The sequence below is a fragment of the Dermacentor albipictus genome, chromosome 2, assembly GCF_038994185.2.
Source record: "Dermacentor albipictus isolate Rhodes 1998 colony chromosome 2, USDA_Dalb.pri_finalv2, whole genome shotgun sequence".
Classification (NCBI taxonomy): domain Eukaryota; kingdom Metazoa; phylum Arthropoda; class Arachnida; order Ixodida; family Ixodidae; genus Dermacentor; species Dermacentor albipictus.
The window spans coordinates 128,210,053-128,236,498 of NC_091822.1; the positions used below are offsets into that span (position 1 = coordinate 128,210,053).

Here is a 26,446-nt window from a genome sequence, read left to right on the forward strand (position 1 = left end):
TTTCCTCCTAAATTTAGCGACCTATTAAACCTTTCAGAGCATCACATGCAAAAATAAAGCATAGTTCTTCGCCTAGGAAGCTGAGATTTCATGTCGAGCTAAAACGGCAGCTGCTTATTCCATCGAGAATGGCTCTAAGTTATCAGAAGCAAATAACCGAGAGGTAGAAATTAAAATAATTATTTTTTTTCTAGGCTAAGGCAGTGGGTAGTGAATACGAGAGGACATGCAAGTGCCACGTGCCTTTTTGTATACTCACATTCAGGTAAAAGGTGGCCACTTTGCTGGACGGCAGTATACCCAAGAACGGGAACAGGAAGACCGGCATGAGTGAAGTGGCCGCCAGCGGTATCACTTCCGCCGACCAGTAGAAAGCCATCAACAGCAAGCAGTAAGCGCACCAGCCGAGCTGCGTACGACAGCGATCCATAAACCATCCATAAAGTTAAGATTAGTTATTATTGCGCTGATAAGCTAGAATTTATTGACAGGAAAGACAGAGAAGTCAACCTGAGCTAGTGCACTCTAGTCTGCTACTCTACACTGGGGAAGAGGGAAGGGGAGAGAAAGCACTGGGATAGGTGATGATCGTAAGAAAAGTGGTGAGTACTTATCTATATTAGACAGTGGCCCTACTAGAACCGCTTGTCTAGCTTCGTGTCCTGCGGAAACTTCAACAGCGCTTTAGTGGCCGACATTGAAGTTGCAGTGTCAGGCCATAGGCCGAGGATAGCGTCCTCCGACAGTGGTCGACTGCCAGCGCTAGCTAGAAAACTTTCCAACGTCCTTCGCTCCAGCATATATGCTGGTAAATCGCACAAGTTGTGTTCCAGCGTTTCAGGCCTCCGGCAGCGTCCGATGAGGTGTGCGTAGCGATTGGTGAAAGCAACGCGCAGCGGAATCCTGTGTAGCAATGACGTTTTGCTTCGCGTAACTGACCCGCCGTGGTTGCTCAGTGGCTATGGTGTTGGGCTGCTGAGCACGAGGTCGCGGGATCGAATCCCGGCCACGGCGGCCGCATTTCGATGGGGCGAAATGCGAAAACACCCGTGTGCTTATATTTAGGTGCACGTTAAAGAACCCCAGGTGGTCAAAATTTCCGGAGTCCTCCACTATGGCGTGCCTCATAATCAGAAAGTGGTTTTGGCACGTAAAACCTCAAATATTATTATTTGCTTCGCGTAACTTTCACGAGCAAGAAGAATTTATCGTCTCGATCGGTCATATGTAGGCGTCTGTGGATGTTGTCATCGTGGGCTCTGTATGCCTTTGTAAGGTCCTGCATGAGTGCCTTGATAATATAGTTGCTGTCAGATTACGCTGAAAGCAACAAACTTCCCTGCGAACCACAGTTACAGCGTCCCCGCTTTGACATGAAGCCCATGTATTTGCATTTCGGTTAAATGAAGTTTATCAGCGAGCAGTTTTATGGAATATTTCAGTCTGTTAAACTGATGTTTTTTTTTTCCTTTCTTTTCTTTTAACGCCCTTCTTCTTACCTCGAGTTCATTTTCTATCGCGTGCTTTAATATCGTGAAACTTCACGGACACTAAGTTTGGTATGATTGCAACCGTGCTAGTTTCACCAGCGGGACAACACAAGTTCTTAGCTGCACTGATTAAGTTCTCGCGCATCATAGACCATTAACAAATTTAGCAAAATTAGATCCTTGGGAAGCCTCAGCGATTGAATGTGTTTAGACGACTTCAAGTCGAGGTGCCGCACAAATCTGACAGCCTTTTGTCCCTTTCTATGGTAGCAGCGTTCAGTAAAGAATATCAGAGAAGATGAAAGACGAGACACGGGGGATCACAAAATAGGCACACAAGCCCTTCTTGTTTCACATACGTTCAGTCGCCTCACACCCAGCACGGTCATTAAATTTTTTTTATTGCGCTGTTGCTCTGATGTCACGCGAGAGAGAGAGAGAGAGAGAGAGAGAGGGGGTATAAGAAAGGCAGGGATGTTAACCAGTATACTGGGAACCTCAATAGTTCTGGAAAGACAGGGACAGACAGACATAACAACACACGGTGCTTTTACGAATGTCCCGGTCTTTTAAGCGCTATCGAGGTTCCTAGTATGGCAGGCCAACTAGCCAGAATCAATGTTTTGGTCACATTCAGTGCATTGCACACCACATGCTTGCCACCTGCGTTTCTTCATGTGCTGGCACTTGAATGTGACGTACGTCGCCACGGATGAACGTTTCAGCGAAAATATTCGTTCATGACGACACTGAAACTTTTTGAGCTGGTGAAGTTGTGCGACTCGATTAATTTTGTAGACTTGCACGATAATTAAATTTCTTTTCATTCTTAATTGGTTCATTCGAGCTGCTTTTTCATTTACTTCATTTCGAAATTAAGTAGAAACGACGTATTGTGTTTCTTTGCATGAGACGTCAATCGCTGTCATACAGCACACTTTCATTGAACTTTTCAACAAGGAGCATAAACTTTATCGCCCATGTGTAGAAACCACTATGTGCCGGACTACACACACAAATAAAAATGCCTCTTACGGTACGAGAACTGTGTAGACGCCTGGAGAGTGAAAGTTTGCTGAGAGGAAAAAAGGGCGAGAAAATGAAGGCTCAATGCTGCGTGGCCATCATGCTTATCTAGCATGCGTATGATAAAGAAAGAACGAGGATACCTGAGGATCAAGGATACAACCGAATGATCGAAAAAGACAACTTGCGGCATAACGTAATAGGCACTAATAAAACATGCGCTGGGCTGTTTTCTGTATTCTTCACTCCTCTCTACTTAAGCGCCAAAGTGTTGCAGCCGACAGATAACACTCTTTCTATGGGTAACAGGTGTCTCTGACCTTTTCCTGCTTGAAAAAGGCGCAGCGAGACATGAGACCATGTAAAATGGTGGTCGGATTGAAAATCAGAAGCCGAAATGGCGAAGCTGTGGATCATTCCAAGTGCTATTTGCTGTTCGTCGGCCGCCTTCAGCAATAATGTGTTCGACATATGGCTATTGATTGGTACTTGCTGTTACGAATACTTGTAACGTAAGACTTTTTTTTTTCGAATGTGAGCTCAGTTGTTCACGTTACAGCTCCTTGCTATAATTTTAAACGGTTCGGTAGGCTTTGAGAATAACTGCAGTCAAGATCATCTGCCCAGGTCAGCGTAATGGACAGCGGTGTCACATTGTTCAGAAAGATTAGCGGAAGATATGTGGGAAGTCCACTACAACAAAAATAAGTGTCTATAAGGATACTATAACGTGCCCCAGCCATTGCTTCATGCTAATATGAATTCATCGAGCTTTCTTTTTTGGCAGAACTTTCCCAGTAGCTTTTATCGGATCAGAATGCCTGATTTTAAAATGGCTTGTGATGTGCATTTTTACGTCGTTGGATGATTCACATCTTGAAATACTATATGCGGCAGTCGTTGGATCGAGGCTTCTAGCTGTTGCGAAGGGGTCAGTAGTGTGTTTTAGACTGTGCCAAACGTGGTGGAGTATATGATATTTATACAGCACATGAAAGAGAACACTTACAAAGCAGGTGTGCAATTCTGCTTTTGCACCAACAACTTTCATATTCTTAGTCAGTACTTCCCATGAGAAAGGAGGAAGCATCCGTCAATTCTACTCGAACTCATAGAGGACGTAAGAAAGTGACATCGTGCCTTCGTATGCTGGACAGAAGGCGGAGCTCCATCGGCAATTCAAAGATCCAATTGGTTGGTTCGTTATGTCAGCCTCGCAAAGCTTAGTCGCTGCTTGCGTTCCAGAAAATTTGATAGCAACCAAGGCGATGTTGGGAGCGGACCGGACAGCATCTGTTCGTTCATTTCTGAAGACACCATTCTGAATTTGCGTTATTTAAACGAATATGCGTTGTTTTTTGTTGGTTCTTTCAGCTGAGCAACGGAGAACTGTGGACTTCGTGTACACGTAGTAAAGTTCCCCGTTTCAAGTACGACGACGTCATTTCTGTTTTCTTGGTGTAAGTTGTGTTAAGAGGAAACCTTAGCGTGGGGGACACTATCTAAATATATACGTTTTTCTCGGCAACCACTGCACCGAATTTGATAAGGTATAAAGGATAAGAATAAGGATAAGCTTAAGGATAACATTTAAAGGACACGCTAAAGAACTAGCGAATGTTTCGAGCGAAATGTTGAGTTAGAACAACCACTTTTAGCGAGTATTGTTGAAAACTAACCTATAAAGCTCACAACTTCGCAGCCGCGCCATACGCACAAGTCGTCGGAGTAGAACGCCCTCCTGTAAACATTCGCTTTCTGAATTAACTAGCATGGTATCAGCGCGCACACGCAAACATGAACACTTCAATGTTCCCACTCGATGACCGCGGACACTCGCTGTCAAAACACTGGCGTGAGGAATCGCTGCAGCAGCAGCGAGCGAAGTGATGATTCAAGGCAAATTGAAGGGTGAAAACGCTGCGCATGCGAAGCTACGAGCCATCGACCCAACTAGACTCTGCCCCCAAAGCATATTGCTTTAAAAAAAATTGAATTATGGGGTTTTACGTGCCAAAACCACTTTCTGATCATGAGGCACGCCGTAGTGGAGGACTCCGGAAATTTCGACCACCTGGGGTTCTTTAATGTGCATCTAAATCTAAATACACGGGCGTTTTCGCATTTTGCCCCCATCGAAATGCGATCGCCGTGGCCGGAATTCGATCCCGCGACCTCGTGCTCAGCAGCCCAACACCATAGCCACTGAGCAGCCACGGCGGGTAGATCGCTTTCAAGATAAAGCCCGTACGACCGCGCACGGCCAAAGGATAACGCCTCGTCTCCCTCCTCTCCCCCGGTTTCGTGCGCTTCCTCCCTTGTGCACGGGAGATTGAGCTGCCATCATCGGCACGCCGTGGTACGTTTTCACTCTCACACACAGCGTACGGTGCGCGAGGACGATGTTGACCCAGTACGTCTGTATCGCGAACAATACCTATAGCAACTGCCAGACGCGGTCAACTTAGCGCTCCTTTGCTTACCTTCGTCCTCCACGACGCTTCACCTGGCTTATCCTTCCCGGGTTCTCTCAACGTTACCTGCCCTTTCCTCTAGGTGGCATTACCTTGCCGCACGCTCAAGAACAGAAAAAGGAGGAAAACAAGTAAGAGAGCTTGCCATGTAATGAGTTACATAAACGTGCAAGGCGGCAGAAGAAAGGTAAAGTGGGTAGAGATTGAGGAGCAGTTAAATAAAGAACAAATAAGGGTATACGCGGTTACAGAAACGCACCTTAGAGATTTGGAAGATGCGCCAGGGATTGAGAATCATGTTTGGGCAGTGTGCAACTGAACTAAATCAGAAAGAAACGAAGGGGAAGAGGAACGCTCAGCCAAATGAAAAAGAATAAATTCAATATGTCAAGGGCATTATTGGTTATCAGGTACAATGAGTGGAAAGAAATCTTGACCGGGCGTGACGTATTTGGGGAGCGGAAATAATTGCACAGAGAAGAATCAAGAGAGAGAGAGCAAGGGCAGAAAAGGCAGGGAGGTCAACCAGACGAGCACCCGGTTTGCTTCCCTACACGGGGGGTGAGAGAAAGGGGAACAGAAAAAGCAAAAAGGGAGAGAGTGAGCACTGAGTGTGTGTGGGAGGGACACTATACATAGGGACACTATAAACAAACTCTTAATCCGGTGCACTTCAAGTTTGTACTAATGCACATATCGCTTTTCGTGCCAATGGTGGGAACTGCCACGGCCCGAGCATCGTTGACTCGGTGAACGGTCTTGAGTCCAGTGGGTTTAAACTTGCCCGCAAGGAGAGGCTTTGTACATCGTAGTGAGGGCAGGTACACAATAGGTGCCCGACGGCTTCCTCGCACCCACAGGAGTCGCACACCGGGCTCTCGACCATTCCCAAACGATAGCAGTAGGCATTCGTGAATGTCACTCCCATCCACAAGCGGCACAGCGAGGTTGTTTCGCCGCGGAAAAGGCTAGATGGCAGTTGTAGCCATAGCGTGGGGACCAGCTTATGTATTCGGCAAGTGAAGGCATTTGAATTGCAGAGATCGTATGACTTTCTGTGTGCAAGTAGGCGAACTTCCCTGGCAGCGTCCGACCTCACCAGAGCTGTTGGATGCGTCTGGGTATCTTCGTGGGCAGACCGGGCAGCCTTGTCAGCAAGGTTGTTGCTGACGATGCCACAGTGAGCAGGAATTCATTGAAATATAATGTTGTACCCTCTTTCCAGAGCATGGTGGTGCACGTCCCTAATGTCAGATATCTGCTCGTATGTTCTGTGATGTAATGCAGACTTGATACTGTGAAGAGCTGCCTTCAAAATCAGAATCACGAAATACGACCCACTTCTCTGTTGGCTCTTCGGTGACGTAAGTGCGTCATAGCGGCACGGGGAGCTGCAAGTTCTGCCGACGAAGAGATAGTTATGTGTGACAATTTGAATCTAACTGTAACCTGCTTAGCTGGAACGACGAATGCGGCAGTTGGGTTGGTAGGTGAGGTCGAACCATCGGTATATATATGTATGTGGTGATTATACGTGTAGTGTTAGTGGGTAAAGTTAGTGGAATGTGTAAGTTCTGATTTTCAGGGTTTCGGGAATGATTCCAAAATTATCCTATTAGGTGACCTAAATGCCCACATACAGGATCTAGATGGCTATACTGACAACAACGTGGAAGTCATTGCAATCTTCTTTGTGAGCAACATAACCTCGTTATCGTGAATACAGGGCCTAAGTGTGACGGGAAGATCACGTGGGAAGTGGAAAATTGGCATTTGACCATTGATCACTGTCTTATGACAGAAGGAATACATGATAAGTTGAGAAAAATGGTCATTGACGAGAAAGGCTATAGCAGCATAGGGAGTGACCAGAAAAGCATGATTTTGAAAAGGGGAGATTCAGTTGGGAAAGAGAGCAAGGAGCTCAAAATGGCCAGTCCAAATTTGAACGCTGAAAAAATAGCAAATATAGTCACTAGAGTCGAGGAAGAACTTGCCAATGGCCAAGCAAAGAGTGGCGATATAGTGAGCTTCTAAGCGTAATAACGACCGAAATACGGAGAAAAGCAACGTGCTCGTAAGAAAGGAAAAAAGGAAACCGAAAAGCTCACGGAACAGGGAGATACGAGAAGCGATGGCCGAACGACAGACAGCATCCCGAGAGCGCAGACAGGCAAGAAAACAGCACAGTTGCCGCAAAATGAAGTAGCCAGAAAATAGGAAACATACCAGGAGAAACAATCTATGATTCAAATACATGTGCAAGCAAAGATAAAAGGTGAAAGTGAACGTTGGTTGTCAAAACTACGTGAGAAAAACAAAGTCGCACCTAAAATATTTTGGAACAACATAAAATATTAGCCAGGAAGTCTGGAACAATACAACAACATATCCTAGACGAAGATGGAAACAAACTGGAAGGGGACGCAGCATTAAATTACATTCGAAAAATAACAGCCGCGTTTTTCCAAGCCAATGAAGAGGCTGTAGTTGAGGAAGAAAGATGCATGAAAGAAAACCGGATAAAGATGGAGCTGGTGCTAAGAAATTTCAACTGGAAAAAAGCCGAAGAGAAAACGGCGAAGCGCAAAGCCACAAGGCTAGACGAGGTTCCCGTTACGCTGATTAATGAACTAGGGCCGAAAAGTAAAAAAGTTGAATGCAGTAGAAAAACGTCTAAAACATAGACGATTACGAGAGAGTTGGCGACAATGTAGAATTAATTTAATTTATAAAGGTGAGGAGGAGAAAGATAAAATTCACTCGTATAGACCATTACATCAGTAATATACAGGTTCGCAATGCAGGTAATTAAGTAAAAGCTGCCAACATGGGCAGAGAACAACGCCATTTTGGGGGAACTTCAGAAAGAGTTCAGAATAGGTAGGCGTTTGGGTGATAACTTATTTGACCTTACTCAGTGGCTTGAAGTATCCAGAGTAGAAAGGCGGCTGTTATAAGTGGCCTTTTTAGGCATTACAGGAGCATATGACAATGTAAACCACAATATCCTGTGGGGTATTCTCGAAAGGGAGGGCTTAGACGACAATTCCTACAGATTTTTAGAGTGATTTAACTAGAAAATACCATTTGCGTAGAATGGGACGGGATGAGGAGCGAAGAGAAAGTTGGTATCAACAATGGAATGAGGTAGGGGTGCCCTTTATCCCCGCTGCTGTTTATGCCGCACATGGTGAGGATGGAAAGGGCGCTAGAAGGAAGTAATATTGTGTTTAATCTCTGATTCAAGCAGGCGGATACAGCAGAGCAGCAGCTTCCAGGTTGGTTTTATGCGGACGACGCTGTGTTGCCAGCTAACAAGCAAAGTGATATCCAACGTCTGGCTAATATCTGTGTACAGGAAGGCGTTAGGTTAGGTCTGAAATTTAGCGTTAAGTTATCAGTTGTATGGTATTCAATGCAAGCAGCGAACAGATAGTGACAATACAGGGCCAGGAAATACCTAGCGTAAAAGAATATAAATACCTTGGTACATGGATGAACCAAAGTAATACAATATGAAAACACAACAAAAAACAATAACAGTTAAGGGGAAGAGAAATGCGGCCATAATGAAACACAGAGCGCTATGGGAATACAACAAATACGAGGTGCTCCGGGGTATGTGGAAAGGTGTAATGGTTCCAGGGCTTACGTTTGGAAATGCGATTGTTTGCTTGAGATCAGGGGTACAATCAGGACTCGAAGGAACAAAAGATCAGTGGGACGCCTCGCATTGGATGCTTACGGGAAGACTACAAATGAAGCTGCGCAAGGTGATATGGGATAAGCTAGTTTTGAAGTGAGGGAAACTCACCGTATAATTAATTATGAAGAACGACTGAGGAATGTGGAAGAAAATAAATGGGCTGGGAGAGTGTTCAGCTATTTTTACAGGAATAACATTGATTCACAGTGGAAGAAAAGAACTGGGAAGCTTACCAGCAAGTATGCGACATGTAAGGTGGGCAACACAGCAACGAGTAACGTCAAGCGGAAAGTCAGAGAGGCTGACAAAATCTCATGGGTGGCGCAATGGAAAAGAGACCTGACATGAATAACTACTTAAGAGGGAAAAAAAACAGGAAAGAAACAATTTATAACTCAAAGCGAAGCTAATTACTCTTTGAAGAGAGATCAGGATGCCTTACAGCACGCACTTATAAAGCGAGATATAAGGAAGAAGAAGCATGTGCTTGCTGCGGTAAAGCTAGGGATACGAAGGAGAATGCTGTATTAGAATGTGAAGATATATGCCCAGAGGTTGATTTGGGAATCACTGGTCTCCTAAAGAACTTGAATTTAGCGAAAGCAGGGCGAAAGTAAACATGTCCGCAACATAGATTAGTAAGAGGTGATTGGAAGATTGGTGGAAGAAAAGTACGGAAACGACAAACAACGGAGACGTACAAATACAAAGTACAGAATAGGGTTCAGATGCTTTGGTTACGGGAATTCATCGTGGGGTTTCTTTTTTCATTTTCTTTTTACTTCTTTTTTAACATTGGTAGGACATTACACAACAAAGTAACAAGAGCCTGGTGGCACAACCCACCACCCCGTTTCAAAGGGGACGCTGATAACATCCATCCATCCATCCTCGCGCTCTTTAGTACATTTCGCGGCACGCGATTTTCTGCACATCCAGAAGCCTTCCTCGTTCGCTTGCTTCGCGGCTTCAGACAGACACCGCTAATTTGCAGAGCTGGACAGTTACGCTTGCGCGTAAAATGATTTCACAATTGTCTAAGATGCACCTAATAATACCGCTAAAGCACAAAATTTTGATATATCATACATTGCTCCCAAGTACACCACTTACATTTGATTAAGATTGCTGCGACACCCTTGTACACGTTGTGTTGAATTCAGGTAAAACATAAATTGACATATCGCGTTTGCCTGATTTAGATGCGCTAACGGATGCAGTTGATCGAACTGCAATATCTGTTCTCAATACAGAGTTAGCGATTTGTAAACTTCGTGCCTCTGTATTTTTTTTTTACCTACCACTTTCTCGCTACCTCTAAAAAAAATGCTCGCACCTAAATCGAAGTTCTGCTTCCTAAAGTCCCTGAAATTTTTCTTTGGTGTTTTAAATGTTACCAATTTCATTCAAATTGGTCACGACGTTGCCTCATGAAAGCGTTTCTGTGTTTGACATGTGTTCGAATAGGCGACATCCGAGTTGGTCATGAGCTTAACCTTCCTGTGAAGCCATACTCTAGCAGAATACATAAGCCTCAACGGCGATTACTCCCGCACTGCAGCCATGTAGTTGCGCGCAGCTAGGTGCATTGAGGAGCAAGGATAGGGGATAAACTCGCACGGGGCCCATTTTTTGGCGAGTGGTCAAGGTGGTGGAGATGTATGCGAGCGACATGCCAGATGAGCGCTGTTTGAGTTTCTACCTCAATGTACAGTGCAGGCGGCGGTTAAATAGTGCATGATACGTGCGATTTTCTTTTTTTGTTTGTTCTGGCAACCTTGTAAGCGCCTGGCTTTGCCGCGGATGTCTTGTGGTTGGCGGCGCTGGCAGCCGTACAGTGCACTGACGTAGTTTCGGCGGTTCCTTCAGCTAGAACTCAAGCAGTGAGAGCGTCGCCCAGTAGAGTGCTCCCTATGACAGTGGCCACCGCAATGTACGTTACGATTGGATGGCCCCGGTTCATGGTAATGTTGACGGCTGTAGCTTGGACGCGGCGGATTATCGCAGCACGTTAATAGAGCTTGCATTTGAGTACCTTCCAGATTACAGAGGTTAACGATGTAACCCGGCAAGGGTAGGCTATACCTTAAGACTGAACATCCGGATATAAAGCTGGAGAATATATTTTTCCAACGCGTCCCACGGCGTTCCGGAACAAGGAATGTGTCGAGCACGAGCCGACCTATTCAAGATGGATAAGTGCAGGGACCCATTTACACCTAGTTATCGGTCGATGATTACTACAATGCCTATGAGTGGTCAAACCGTATCAACCCCCCTGGCCGTTCATTCGGAGGTTTTAATCGGGGCGAGCTTACTTTGTTCGTAGCTATCAATATATTAGTAACCTATCAGGGTTACAGAGTTTCTTTTTTAAGGCTCGTAGAGCCATTCTGCGCGAAAGTAATCGCAGCGATCCTCTAGCGCACCTTGCCTTATAGGTGGCACAAGAGAAAAAAACGAAAGAAAGAAAGAAACCCACGTTGGAGGAGCGTCTTCACGGGATAATACTTGAGGAACGTACCTTTCCTCCTATGCTCGTTGCCACTGGAACAAGAAGGATGGGTACCCATATGATGTACACGAGGCGCCAAGACTCCTTGAGCACACGGCAGGCACCCAGCAGCTTGCGACCTGTCCTGACTGAAAAAGAAACGTTCCAGTGGAAATAAATACCACGAACACAGGGCGCCATTCATGCTGTGGCCGTCGCTCTGACGTGGCATAATGCCCCAGAACTTGGCCGCCACAACAAGGCGGGCACTAAAGGCACGTTAAATGACCGTTTAGGAAGCAAAAATTTGAAGATTTGATACAATGGCGACTCCAATCGGCTGCTAATTGATTTGGTAATCGAATCAGAGGTTCGCTATAAAAAACTTGGTCTTATGTATGTATGTATGTATGTATGTATGTATGTATGTATGTATGTATGTATGTATGTATGTATGTATGTATGTATGTATGTATATGTATGTATGTATGTATGTATGTATGTATGTATGTATGTATGTATGTATGTATGTATGTATGTATGTATGTATGTATGTATGTATGTATGTATGTATGTATGTATGTATGTATGTATGTATGTATGTATGTATGTATGTATGTATGTATTCGCACTGAGGACTGGCGCGTTTAAAGAAATAGGACATTTATGTGTATGTGTATGCTTTTATGTTTTATGTGTATGCGTACTTGCGCGTTGTTGGACTAGAAATATCAAGAAAATGAATACGAATAAACAACTACTCAATGTTCAGCATTCTATGCGAATGTTTTTTTAGAAAGAGGTGTGTAGTCTATACCAGACCATCATGCAAGCGATTCATAATTATTCGGAGCCATTGATATTCGATTTGTATTCAGTTGTACGCCAAGCACCACAGTCCGAACCCCATTATTTGTAAACCACAGAAACCTTTAAATTATTGCAGCTTTGTAGCAGCGACAAAATCTAACCGCGATATGTGTGATGGCCAAAAAAATCCCTGTGCACCGCTGGACTGTACTCGCTTGATAAGCAACCCTGTAAGAACAATCGCATATAGTGTATTCTGACGACTGAAAATAGGCGTAGTCTTAGTGTAGCCTGAGTAGAAGCAGCTCTTTTCTACGGTAAACGAATCCATCAGTGATCTTTCGTCGGTACTTAATTCACTAATAACTAAATATACAATGGGGAAGCGTGCCCAAATATGCTTAAAGTTATGAAACATTGCATAAAGATCCCGCCATGTCTGTGTGTCAGTGTAGCGCAACTTACGTCATTTCCAACAAATTTGATTTATTCCATTTATTCATTTGAAATATCCTCTAAGCACGGCAGCATTACAGAGAGCAGCGAAACTAACGATTGCTGTTAACACTGTTAACCCTGTCAACAAAAGACGTGGTAAATGGAAGTAATAATTTTCGCTATCTGTTAAAGCAGCGGAGTCGTCGGCAAGGTAGTTAGCTCCATTTCACTCTGCTTTTTTTTTAGATAACTGAATCAACGCAGTTGTGTTGGCTTCATAGGATGCCACATAAATAATTGAATATATGGTCAGAGCAAGAGGTCATGAGTAAGTTTTCGCGGAAATTTACATATTTTAAAGCGCAAATTATATATTTTATAGAAGAAAGACGTTAACATTTTCGACATAGCAATTTCTCGTACAAAACATCACCTTTAACAAAGAAAGTTGTTGTATAGTTATAACTTTAACTGTTTGCCAAAATATTACCATGCAGCAACATGCACTTCCAGTAACCTGCAGTAACATGCAGTTGGCGGTGATCGCGTTAGTAACATTACTAAATAAAAAGTTATTACCGTTTACAATGGGACTCACGTAACCACACCAAAACATGTTAACCGTTATTAACGCAACTGCATTTTCAATGGCAGAAGAATAATCGGGCCAACCTGACTTATAAGCGTAATTTTCATCGTCCTATTAGGTCGATATTATTGTATATATGCACAACAAAGCAAAATAAAGAAATGATAAATGCGCACCGCATTGTCTGCGTCCTATTCATTCAACTACCCACTAACGGTACGTAGCGACCATGCTTACTAGGGATGACGTTGTTGCACGATGGCTTCGCCTAACTACGCCGCGCAGTAAGTAGTGAACGAACGATAACATATGCAACAACACACAATGAGTACAACAATGTTGCTACGCCGCATGTTCTTTAAAAGTGGCCTCAGGAATATCTATAGCTGTACTTTGGGGAGATCAAGTTGTACTCGTAAGCACCTTTGTATTTGAAAAAATAATAAATGTTATGGGCCTCAACTTATGCAACGCACTGGCTACAAACATGTGCGCCACGACGTAGCACCTAAGTGTTAACTCAGCAGTACGAAGAAAACCGTGGATCATCTCAATTTTTCGCAACAGTGTCACAACACACTCCAATAGACCTTGGTCAATAGGTACGCTTCTAGGCACCGCCGATCTATGTTAATAAACATGCAGTAAAGACAGGCGAGGTAGCTATATAACTGTTGCCGGTCACCGTCTTACTGTACATTTAAGCGCTGCGCGAAGATATTCATGAAGGAGCGCAAGCGTACTTACATAGTTGGGTTGGTTGAGCCTATTAACAGTCCGACACAGGGCACAAAATGAGCCAAACAAAAACAACTGCCGTGCGAGCGTCGCCAAATTGAATCACAACTTAACGGGCTCCAACAGCAACATGCCATATCTCGCCTTATTCTTGTCACCCACCTTTCTTTTGACAGGGACGTCATATGACTGACCACCATGGCCGCGTCGTGCACCGCTTCTGATGTGCGCGTCACTGTTACACTGGTATGGCTTATGCTAGTCCGTAATAATTTGTTGCCTTCTTTTGTAGCTTTATATAGCGGACCTGTCGCGAGGATCCAAATGCGTATCTACTGGAGGGGCAGAGTGGAAAGGGGTGGGTGGGGCACTTGTCCCCATCACATTTTAACGCTGTCGCATTAAAATGTGGGAAGGCGAAAATACAACTCTGCTCGGATCTGTGTATATCATATTCGTCATAACTCCAAGAGGTCGTTAGTGTAGTCGCACTGATTGCTGCAAATATGTGGGATACGTATTCTTCCAGGAATCGCTACAGCAATCACCGACCCACTTCAAAAGGTTTGGCAACACTGTAAAAGCTCCTCAAATGTAATTGATAATCAGATCTCTCAATGACACATATAAATATCAGAGACATGTTCGAACCCGTTTTTAACAAAACATTATTCCGCAAGTCTGGCATATTTACCTATATAAATAAATCGGGGATCACCTGCTGCAGCAATAGCCTGCCAGCTGTTGCCTGAGGGGAGAGTGAAACGCCACGACGCCACGTCACCCTCGCTCTCACTCTCGTAAGCCCGTGTTATCCGCACATTCCTTGTCTGCGCACGCTCTCGCCTGCATTATAACTACGCCTCCGTAAGGCCAAATCAAAACGCGCCGAGTGTCTCAAAGCACTCGCTTTCCCACGAGGAGTTCGTAACTCGAAGGACCGCTCAGGGGCGTTGAAATGAACAGTAATACTTTCGCATTCACAAACTCATAATAAATGCTCAGGTTTCCGCGGATTTTCTTTAAAGCGCCATGATATACGATGGAGGAAAAAAAAAAGGCATGCACTGCACTTACTGGCAACAAGTATTCAACTACTACTGTCAACACGAGTGCACTTCTAAATTTTTATTTTGTCCAATGCGAACGCACAAGATTTGTTTGTGGCGGGTAACAAATTTCCGCCCTTTCGTGCCAATTTCTGCAAAAGGCTGAGGTTGCATCCATGATGCTTGCTATGATCAAGCACGTAATTTTAATAAAATTTTGTTATTCCCATTACCGGAAATATTGGAATTGGCAAGGTGAAGATGAACAGTAAATCAATCAGGTGTGTTAAGCATATATATTAACGTTATCAACAATATCAGTCCTAAAAAGGTGTACGAAGTATCTAAGCGTTGTAGTTGAGATTTCTGAAAGCGTTTCTCTTGCTCACTGAGACGACCTGAACTGGAACGTCCATTAAATCTTCCACAAATATAAGGACCTGACTTTAAGATTGCTTGATTTGAATTTCGCATTGGCAACATGTGCCCTAAGGTTAGTAGCTCGTCATACTTATTCAACAGTTTAGACTACCTACCCACTCATCGCCATTTGTCGGGCATGTAAGACCCACCTGTCCAAGTAATCCATCAGAAAAACTTATTCTGTTGTGTGCTCCAGGCGAGTTAAAGGAAAAATCAGTTTTAATAAAAGGCAAAAGTCTGGTAGTTTCGCAATCAAATATTTCTTAGCGGCAAGCGTAATCTGACTCTTCTTATTTTAAATTTTGTTCACGCTGTTCAAACGAGAATAATTTCAAGCAACAAAATCAAATCCTAGTCGTACAACGTGAATTTTCCTCCACTCGAAGTCAGCGCAATTAATTGTCAAGCGCAAGGCTGCAGTTAACGTCGCTAAAACCAATAAGTGATAACGGCAGCATTGTTAATCGTGAATCGTTTCCTCTGAGTACTTGCCGCGGGTATACGCAAACACAGACACACTACAAGCAGGGGCGTAGCCAGAAGGGGGGAAGGGGCGGTGCTTATGGGGCTTCAGCGCCACCCCCCCCCCCTGCCCCGAAGGTTTTTTTCTTTCTGTCATGCACCGCCGACAAGCCCGACCCCTGGCGTCATAAATCATTCTGCATGTTGTCTAAAATTTCTTTTTCATGCTCGAAGAGACATTTCAGCGCGTACATTGCGAACTCGGACCGGATTTCACGGCAACAACCATGCACCTGGGGTCACTAAGACAAGGAGCCCCATCCAAGCACAAAGTTTCAAAGACATTTTGATGCCCAGCAGGCTCGTCGCGGCATCTTGTGAAGGCCGCGGAATCTACGGAGCGCATGGATTTGAAACGTGAAACATTATAGGTATAACGTTCTCATGAACTTTTAATGCGAAAGGTGCATTGACATTTCCAAAGTCGTACTTTAGATTCTCAATTCCGGAGCTTTGTGGGTTAAATGTTATAAACATTTGACGCCAAAGGTGCATTAAATTTTCTAAAGTCGTACATCGGACCGTACAACGAGACAAGCCAAATCAACACGCTATCAGACAAGTTGACAAAGCACGCAGCAACGTTCGAAAAATTATGGGGTTTTACGTGCCAAAACCACTTTCTGATTATGAGGCACGCCGTAGTGGAGGACTCCGGAAATTTCGACCACCTGGGGTTCTTTAACGTGCACCTAAATCTAAGTACACGGGTGTTTTCGCATTTCGCCCCCGTCGAAATGCGGCCGCCGTGGCCGGGATTCGATCCCGCGGCCTCGTGCTCAGCAGCCTAACACCATAGCCACTGAGCAACCACGGCGGGTACACAACGTTCGATGAGACGAAGCTATGTGATGGTTCATTTGTGCCGCCATGTCACAGAATATAATATCAACAATTTCCCCTGCGCCAGCGCATCCACGTCAAGACAGTAAAGCCAGCAAAGGTAACTACGTTCCTGATTATTTTTTTGCTCAGAATTTTATTGGCAAGTACACATTGAGCCTCTTCAATTTTCTTCTTCTCGCTACCCGGAGGCTGCCAGAGCCAGCCACAGCGCATGCGTTTCTCTCGTTTGCCCCGTACACCGCACGGCGCACTTCCATGCGCGTTCTACTGGCCGAGTGGATTTTTCGCCAGGTAGAGTTTTGGACGCATTCTTGCTAGCATACGAGAAAAAGAAACAATCGTCGCTCGCCGCCATCACTGTGGGGTATCGACGGATCGCAACGCCTTCCCTTGTGCGCAACTTCTCCTGAAAGCCTTGTCTCGCTGGTGTGGGCTACCTGCCAGTGTTCTCTGTGGACCAAGCATCTCACGTTTTCTTTGATATTCCTTCGGTAGCCACATTAGGTGCCCAAACTAAGCAATCGATTGTGGCCAACATGCTTTCCTTTACGTTCTTCCATTTCAGTGCCCCGGTCTCACAAAAAAGAAAAATAAAGACGTTGCGGCACAAAGAATTGTCACATGGGGAAAGGTTGATTTTGTTGCTTCTAATGCGGAAGGCAATGGGGGACGGGACGCTTCAATTGCCGGATACTCTTATTATATTATCGCGATAGCAATGATGTGGATACTCCTGGCGCATTCCTACCGTCGCCATCGCCTTCATGTTCCGTGTAAAGTCACAAGGGCGATGTGCAGTGAACTTTGTTCCCAGTGACACTTTCTAGCCCTTTATCAAGCTGTATCTCCGCCTTTGTATATTCCATTGTACCTTCGCATTTTTAACATACGAGGGAGAGTCAAATGAATGTGAGGCAACTGATCCCGCGCAAAAATGGTCCTGTTTATTATCTGTGAGGCATGCGCGTAGCACAAAGGCATCACTCACAAAACTGAGGCGCAAGTGTGAGTATAAATGCTCTTTAATGCTCTCATACGTTGGGTTGAACGTGGCTGCGGGACATGATAGACGCTCCAAAAGTTGAAGAGCGTGTGGTTGTGAGGTTTTTAACAGCTGAAGGTGTTTCCCAAAACATGCCTGTGGCTTAGCTAAGGTTAAGCCCAGGATGCGAAGCATACTAGCCTTTATTTTAGTTGTTGAACCACTGTTTAGCCTGGTGAACTGCTGTTGCTTGGCTATATTTGGTTCGGCTAGACGAAGAAACAACTCATGCGTTACTCTGCTTCGCCTTCAAGAGTGGAACGTGACAGCGTTCCCGTCGACCCGCCAAGGGGTGTAAGACAATGGGCTACGGCGCAGCGACTACGCGCCCCGCATTGGACGCGGTGAGCGTCGAGCAACGCAGCGTTCGGCGCGGCAACGAAATGTGCGCCTGAGCAAGCGACGCACGCCTGAGCCTTAGGAACAGCTCGTTTCTAAGGCAACACCGCATTCACTAGAGGCGCTCTTGTACCGCTTTGAAGCATCGTACTCGTGGCACAGTGGTAGCGTCTCCGTCTCACACTCCGGAGACCCTGGTTCGATTCCCACCCAGCCCACCTTGCAAGAGTTGAGCCGAAGCCACCCAGAAAATCAGTCTCTGTAGCACGCCGCAACCTTCGCTTCTCATTCCAACGAGCAGCTCTGTCTCCAGGAGGCATCTCACCTCGTGAGTGTCTAGCAGACGCAAGCGCAGCTGCTTATATACCGCCGCGAGCGACGGCGCGAGTCGGAGCCCCGTTTCTCCTCTGTCGTGACGTCACGGTGTCACGTGGTATTGAAGGCGACACCGCCGCGCCTGAGGAGCTGGGTTCAGCTCTCGTAATATGCTTCGCATAAAAGAAATTAGTCGCACTATGGCTGCCGTGTACGTTGAACATTGTATTTCACTGGCCACTGTATAGCGTTGGAGAAAGCGGTTCAAAGAAGGACTCGAACGTTGCAAAGACGATATAAGAGCGGGCCAAAGCCACCGCGCAAGCACCTCCAACACAAATACGAAGCTTGAAGAGCCGATTAGACAAGAACGGAAGATAAGTATCGACGAACTGGCAGAGCGTGTGAACATGTAACGGTTCACTTCACCCCACAATTCATTAACATCTGGGTTATCGGCTCTTGTGTGCGCACTGGATGGCCAAGATTTTCAACCACCGCCACAAGACGGAGAGGTTCGGTGCTGCCTTGACTCATCTGATCCGGTATCACAAGGAGGGTGACGACTTCTTGACTGCAATTGCGACCTGGGGGACGCATAATGGCTGCTACTACTACGATCCTGAAACGAGACGGCAAAGCTAACAGTGGAAACATTCGAATTCACCACCCCCAAAGAAAGCAAAGGCTGTCATTGCCGCCGGAAAGGTGTTGGCTTTTTTTTTTTCGATCGTCAGGGAGCATTACTGATACAAATCGCTAAACCCGGAGAGGCTATCAATCGTTTCCGATGTTGTGAAACGCCGGATCGACTGCGTGTCGCAATCAAGAACAAACGACGTTGAAAATTGACGGATGCGGTCATCTTGCTTCCCGACTATGTCCGTCCTCACGTCGCTGATGTGGTTACCAAAAAACAGGCAAACTTGAAGTAGGAAACGCTGCAACATCCACCATACAGCCCAGACCTGCCACCTTGCGGCTTCCACATTTTGGAGCAATTGAAGAAAGGATCAAGGGAACCACATTCGGGTGAGGCTATGACGTTAAAGAGTCGGTTACAGACTTTTTGAAGCAGCATCCCAATGAGTTTTATGAGACGGAAATCACGCGGCTCGTTACTCAGTGGGAGAAATGTCTAAATCATCACGGAGACTACTTTTAAATAAAGTACGCCGTTTGAATTGAAGAAAGGTTCAAGGGAACCACATTCGGGTGAAGCTATGACGTTAAAGAGTCAGTTACCGACTTTTTGAAGCAGCAACCCAATGAGTTTTATGAGACGTAAATCACGCGACTCGTTACTCAGTGAGACAAATGTTCAAATCCTCATTGAGACTACTTTCAAATAAAGTACCCGTTTTGTCATACACTGCCAGTGGCTCACTTTCTTTTGACTCGCATTCGTATACTTTGCAGTCCTCCTGGTTTTTTTTATGTGCTCTCTGCTGCAACTATAATTTCGGCGCAATTACTCACAATACACGACCGGTGACAGCTGCTCCTGCGCAATACATTGGGACAAAGGACAGCGTCATTGAGATTTTTCCCTGGCCGTTGTATACGTACAAAAATTGAAACAAGGCTCTTGAATGACAAAGGTTTATTAAATATTTGTCCTCAGTTTGTTCATTTCACAGCCTTTACATTTTTCATATGAGCGGCATACACTGCTTTGCTGGTTTCGAACTGATATAGTTCCAAAGTTCATGCGATATGCTCTTGACTTTTTAAGTAGACGAAAAACATGAAAGCATCGAATGGGTTATTTCAGGCCCAATTTTCGGGACATACGAGTAGATATTCTTTCATGAAAAAAAATGCTTATATTGCTTGTTTTGACAGTGCGTAGCGTTTAAGAATTCGTTTTCAGTGTCTTTGGTAATGGCAATGCAGTTATTATTGATATATTTGATACATCTACAAATTCTATAAGGAGGAGGCCAAGCTGTAACGTGAGCCCCCCCACCCGAACGATATTTCTGGCTACGCCACTGGCCACAAGCACCATCCCTGCTACTACATAACGGCACACGTTCCGCTGCGAGCTTCTGAATTCTGTTCCTTTCGTTCCTAAATCACTTAGCGAAGCTACGCAGCACGCGGAAATCACATAAGCTCGCTTACCTGCGTAGCTTGCGTCATTGTAGGTCCTGCCATCCGCGTCCGGCAGCTTCTCCACGTAAAAGATGCCGGTTACCATCTTCGCCTTCACTCACTCAGGTTAACGAGGGGGGCACTTTCTTTTTCCCACGCACTCCGAGGATGCACTGCTGAGCGTTGGCCCACTGAGAGGGGGATGTTTGTAGTGAACCTAATTCGTTTCAGGCGACCGCAGCCCGAGCGTTACCTTGGCCGTCGGGAAGAGTTATGTACGCGCGGTGCGAGGAAGAGTGGCCCTTTATTTGAGCAGCCGGTTCCACCGAGCGGCCGACGGAGTTTAGTCGAGCTTCCTGTGCACGCAGGACGTTCCGCGCTCTGCCCTCTCTTGCCACTCGAACGAGCGTTCGCTGTTGCGCGAGACGTCAAAGGGTTGCGGCATGCCGCCGCCGCGCTTCGGCCGCTCACGCGTTCCCTTGTTCTGCAGCAACCGACCAGCTGAGCCTGGCCTCGAGCTTTCACGATAATCAGGGCTGGCTCACAATAGGTGGAGCGATATTGCCACTGATACGAATGCTGCTCGCTTTGTACGTATGCCCATGCGGCCAACGCGCTCAGGTGTTCATTGCGTCTTTGACTGTCGCATGAAAACATGACTTTAACCTCAGTGTATTGAAACGTCCACTGAGTCATATTTTCTGTCCAGATGCTCATTCACATAACATGTACCAAGTTACTCCTATGCAGCAGAACCTGCAACCTATAATTTAAGTTGCCAATACACAATAGGCATCATTGCTCTAATAAAGACGGAAAAGTGGGAGTTTTAAAACAACTTTTCTCATTCATAAACTTGAATATATTTGTCATGCTTAACGTCAGCGTGAACGGCGCAAACACACGGACTTGCAAGTACATAATAATAATAATAATATATGGGGTTTTACGTGCCAAAACCACTTTCTGATTATGAGGCACGCCGTAGTGGGGGACTCCGGAAATTTTGACCACCTGGGGTTCTTTAACGTGCACCTAAATCTAAGTACACGGGTGTTTTCGCATTTCGCCCCCATCGAAATGCGGCCGCCGTGGCCGGGATTCGATCCCGCGACCTCGTGCTCAGCAGCCTAACACCATAGCCACTGAGCAACCGCGGCGGGTATTGCAAGTACACAAAAAAAAGAAAGGTGAAAGCCGAACAAAGCGCTTCAACCAACTGAAATTTTATTCCCTAGCACAAACCTTCTCCAAACAAAGCACTTGCGTTGCGCATGCGTTACAGTAGTGTGAGGGGTAAAAGCGATCAACATTCATGAACTTTTAATAACATGGCATTCAGGAACGCAATTTCCGCGTCATATAACGACAGAGGCGTGTCGCTGACAACGACGATTGCCTTGAAATGGAGAGTTTACAAAAATTCACCAGCAGGAATACACCGCGTGCAGCACTAAACGAAGAGAACTAGAAAAAGCGAACAATGAAGGAGGTAAGGCTTGTGACGTGAACGTAATATGGGCTCTCAGCTCCAATATAGAGATGGTGTAAGATGCTGGACTGGATTGGAGCAAACTTCATTTGTGCCTGCAGTTTGGCACTCGCGCCCCCCGACGAGTGCCTACGTCACCTATGAGGTTGTCGTTACTCGGCGAGGGTCTCATCTCGCCGTTACCGGCTCGCTGGGTCCCAGCCTTTCGAGCGCCCTGAGTACCTGCTCGACGGCCCAGAGCTGTACGTCTTGGTCGTAGCTCTTCGCGGCAGCCTCAAGCCGCGGTGGGATCGTTCTTGATCTTGCTTCTGAATTTTTAATGCACTCCCACAAAATGTGCGTGTAATATGCCGTTTCCCTCCGGCAGACTCTGCACTTATCGGTCGGGTATGTCTCGGGGTATACATGCGATGCATCATTCCCGGACTCGGTAGTGATCCTGTCTGGAGCTGTCTCAGTAGTACCGCCTCCGCTTGACGCAGCCTCGGGTGTGGGGGTGGGAGAGTCCTGCGAGCCAGGCAGTAGGCCTTCATGATTTCATTGTAGTCCGTCATGTGGTCCTTGGTTCCGAACCACGTCGGACAGTCTGTCACCGGAGCGCGGTTGGTTAGCGCTCGCGCCACTGCGTGTGCCGTCTCAATGAGATTCTCATTGTGTTCCGACGCGTCACCTGCGTGCGCCGGGAACCACTTGAGTCTTACTTTTCTGTCTTGTATAGTTCGGCCGCTCGCATTAGGCGCTTGGCCTCTCTGGAAATATGGCCTTTGGCGAAGTTTCGCACCGCCTGTCTCGAGTCACTCAGCGCCGTGTGGCAGTCTGCGTCGGCGATGGCTACCTCCTCCACTTGTTCCGTTCCGGCGCTTCTCACGCTCCCTGCCGTCCTCGTGGCGCCGGTTGACGCCTATGAAGACCGCTGCAAAGGCGTTCCGTTGTAATTCAGCCGCGTTCACGTACCGCGCGTGCTCGTAGTAGGCGTGCTGGTCGATGAGAGCCTTGACCCTCGCCGCTCTTCTTCCCTTGTTGAACTGGTGATTCACGATCTTGGGTATGGGGTAGATCCTGGTCAGGCGTCGGAACTCTTCGGGAACGCAGAGCTTCATTTTCGCTTCGTTCGAGCGTCCTATTCTCAGGTCGCCAGTTAGTCCCTCCCGGCTTTGGTCGTGAACAGCCGCTCAGTTGAGAGGTCCCTTGCACTTCGGCTATTGACTATTTCTTCGAGCGTGTTGTGTATCCCTAGTTGTAAAAAGCGGGTCGTGCTTGTGGACTCGAACAAGCCCAGAGCCGTCTTGTACGCTCTTCTGATGATCACGTTGATTTTGTAACGTTCGTGTTGCAGCCATCTGTAGTAGGCTACAACGTACGCGACGTGGCTAGATGCCGGACGAGCTTAATTAGGCTATCCTCTCTCATGCCAGCCTTCCAGGAAGTGACTCGTTTGAGGAGTGGAATCGCGTTTGCCGCTTCAGCCATGAAACAATTGATGATTTCACCGTATCTTCCGTGCTTTTCCTGGTATGCGCGCATATCCGGAATATATGCGTGCGTTCCCCCGCGAGCGTCCATCCGGCGTCGTTGTGGTATTCCTCGGGTGATATCTCTTTTCCTTGAACTTGAACGCACATGTGATTGTCCACGATCATTGTTGTTAGAGCGGGCGCCTGAGTCTCGGAGCTGGCGAGCGGCCGCCGCCGAGGAGTATGGCAGGCGGCTGTCAGTGCGACGGAGATGGGCCCATAGAGTCCGCGGAACACGCCTAGGCCTTGCAATCCTTCGCACGGCGACAGTAGAAATAGTCACGAAATTCGCCAAAGAAAAACGTACCTCTGGGGTGAGCTTCACGGAGTGGGGTGAGCTTCACGGACACATTGGTGCAAGGAAAACTTTGTTTCGAGGTAATTATCACTGCGTAATCTGGGGACAAGCGCTTCATCGATGTCGTCCAGACCTGGTATAAGAGAGAAATGACAATTGTGGGGACTGGTCTAACCAATGGGAGAGAGAGTCCGCTGCGGTGAGAGTGGCTCACTTTATTACGACGCGGCATCGTCATATTCTAATTGCCCCACTCCATGAGAGCCCAAAGCTCTCGCAAGACCTCGAATAAAGTTGATCTCCTTCCTTCCTTCACTTTCTTATTACTCAACTCTTTTTTTTCTTTACTATGATGATGATGATGGCGACTGGAATTCCTTTTGAAACTGGGTGTTGAGAAATCGTCGCGCAGCCTCCTTGAGCCAATCGCTACAAGATTCCACTGCATTTATCGCAGTCGAGCATGTAAGCATTTGCCTCACGCTCACAGCGCCAATCACGAGCCGTTTACTTTCCTGCTTCCACGTCTTCACGTTAATTATTAGCAGTGCTCTCGTTCTTTCGCAATAGGTTTTTCTCAGAATCGCAATGTGCGCAGAATGTCACACGCGTGCGTGTTTAGCAAAGAAATATCAGCAAACAGCAGGTGACTTTCATGGACCACTAGTTTATGGCAAGTATACAGCTCCGGCGGAAATGTGCGCAGCGGTACGTTACGTTCAAAAACTTTCTGACGCGGAAGCGTAAAATGACTAAATGGGCGAATAAGATGGCGCATAGAGAGAGGCATTCAAAAAGAGCGGACACTCCCATAGAGCCCAGTGGCCAAATTCACTGTAGCGCACCAAGCGGCTGGCATTAGAACCTGAACCCCACTTTCCGTTTTGGTTTCCGGCACGCGCGGTTTGATCACTAGCTGGTACACGTTACCTTACCCATGCTGTCCTGGTCGGCGCGGCATTCGTTTTTGTTGCTACTGCTCAACCGTGCGCTGTCTCGGTGAAAAATCCTCTTTTTTTATTTAGTAAAATAACTATGACTGCAAGTGATCTTCACAAGCATCCATTAAATGTGTCGTCTGCGCAAGCGCCATTCCGTAAAGTAGACGCGAGACGCAGTGTGAAATGAGGAAGTCTTTGTTTTACTTTTTATATAAATGCTCGTTCCGGGCTTTCGATGCGTTCACCTAACGTTGTGGCACCAGGTAGGCAGCAGTAGCTCCCGCACGAAGCTCGACCGGACGGCATGAGCTGAAGAAAAGTAAATTGCAAGCAAGCGTCATTTTGGTATTTAGACCTTATAGAAAATCGGCGTGTAGAGAGGAAACGCATGGAAGGGCTGAATGACCGACATTATACAAAATAAAGCAATTCGCTTTTACAATCATATCGTAAACAATAGCCGACTCATCCCAAGCAGTGCCATACATAAAATATGAAGAAAACTTCCGATTTCCAAGCATCCCCCCATTCCCGGGCTTTAATTCCTGCACGTAATTTTGAAGAGCGCAAATACACGGGCGACTGCACGTTTTCGACACAACTTGGCTTCAACCGACGCGATTTTACGCTACGTATACACAGAGGTGACGACAACACAGGCTCCCAACCAGATTATGCTAGACACTCGCAGAATTCTTTCTACTCGCACTCAAAACAAATGCGTGAGTACAAAGCCTGTTTTGACTTTGTCAGAAGACAGAATTGTCGAGTTACAAGTTCCTAGTTTCTGAGCTCCTCGGCTTTATCATTTGTGCGTTCTGCATGCACAAGTTATACACTCGCGTGTTATCACTCTTGGCAATCACTCGTCGTGCTTTGGAGAAGCGACTAGCGTGAGTCCCGGAAGAAGGTATGTGTTGTTGGGGGAGCCATAAAAGGCGTCACAACATTGGCCACGTGAGATTTATTCAATGCAAAACTAACTGCGCCACAACGGCTGAGCTGTTTTTTCGCTAACAGCGTTGCAACGCTCGCTGCCGTGTCGCAAGCCTGAATTGCTTGAAATACAGCGCAGACTGTCAGACAGAATCTCTCACCTTGCTGTAGTCCGTTAGCGCAGTGGTGCCGTGGCTTGTCGAAGTGCAGAGCAACGCAAGAATACGCCGCGAGCCCAAGAAACACGGAGGAGGGAAAAAAGCAAGAAAGGAGCATCGGGCAACACGTTTGAAGCCAAGCTTCTCGGCCCAGCATTCGATAGTCACGCAAAAATGCGCGGTAAATTTCAGGGCTTCCCCTCTGCATGCAGCGCCGCGGCAAGCATGGCGGCAGGGCCTCCGAACAAGCGCACATTTAGTAAATACCACTCGGCACCAAGCGACTCGACAGATCTCGATTCTTGATGTAACATGGTTTTAACGGAGCGTTTTGTTCACAGGACGCAGAAATAACGCATAGAGCTAGGACAGTCGCCTACGACTGTCCTCTGTGCGTTCTTTCTGTGTCCTGTCCTCAAAGCGTGCCGTTATCAACACGTTCCACTAAGCCAGTAACCAACTAACCCATCTAAGTATCTCACTCGATTCTTGCTCCATGATCTCGACGCAAGAGGTCACGTGTTGGGCCGACACTAAGCAAAGGGGCTGGCGCAACGGAGCGTTTGCTTGCCAAGGCTGCCTGCATGACGTAATGCTCTCTCCTAAGTTTTACAGCGAAGCGGTATACAGGATGCCCCACGTAACTTGAGCCAATATTTGAATAATGGAAGGCGCGTCGGAAGCGAATTGAACCAAATGCAAAGGA

At 46.5% G+C, this 26,446-nt stretch overlaps 1 protein-coding gene across 2 annotated transcripts in view; it reads right to left on the minus strand.

The window, feature by feature from the left end:
- LOC135897406 (Na(+)/citrate cotransporter-like) overlaps positions 1-26,446 on the minus strand; it is a 111,626-nt gene that overhangs the window by 35,994 nt on the left and 49,186 nt on the right. Inside the window, exons 1-3 of one of the 2 annotated variants that reach the window (XM_065426019.2) lie at positions 20,432-20,726; positions 11,224-11,342; positions 260-409 (exon numbers count right to left, since the gene is read on the minus strand). In XM_065426019.2, the coding sequence (XP_065282091.2) occupies positions 260-409; positions 11,224-11,342; positions 20,432-20,507 (345 nt within the window). In that variant the 5' untranslated portion in view covers positions 20,508-20,726. Of the gene's footprint in view, positions 1-259; positions 410-11,223; positions 11,343-20,431; positions 20,727-26,446 lie in introns of those variants that run through there. The other variant, XM_070533969.1, reaches the window with a different exon arrangement.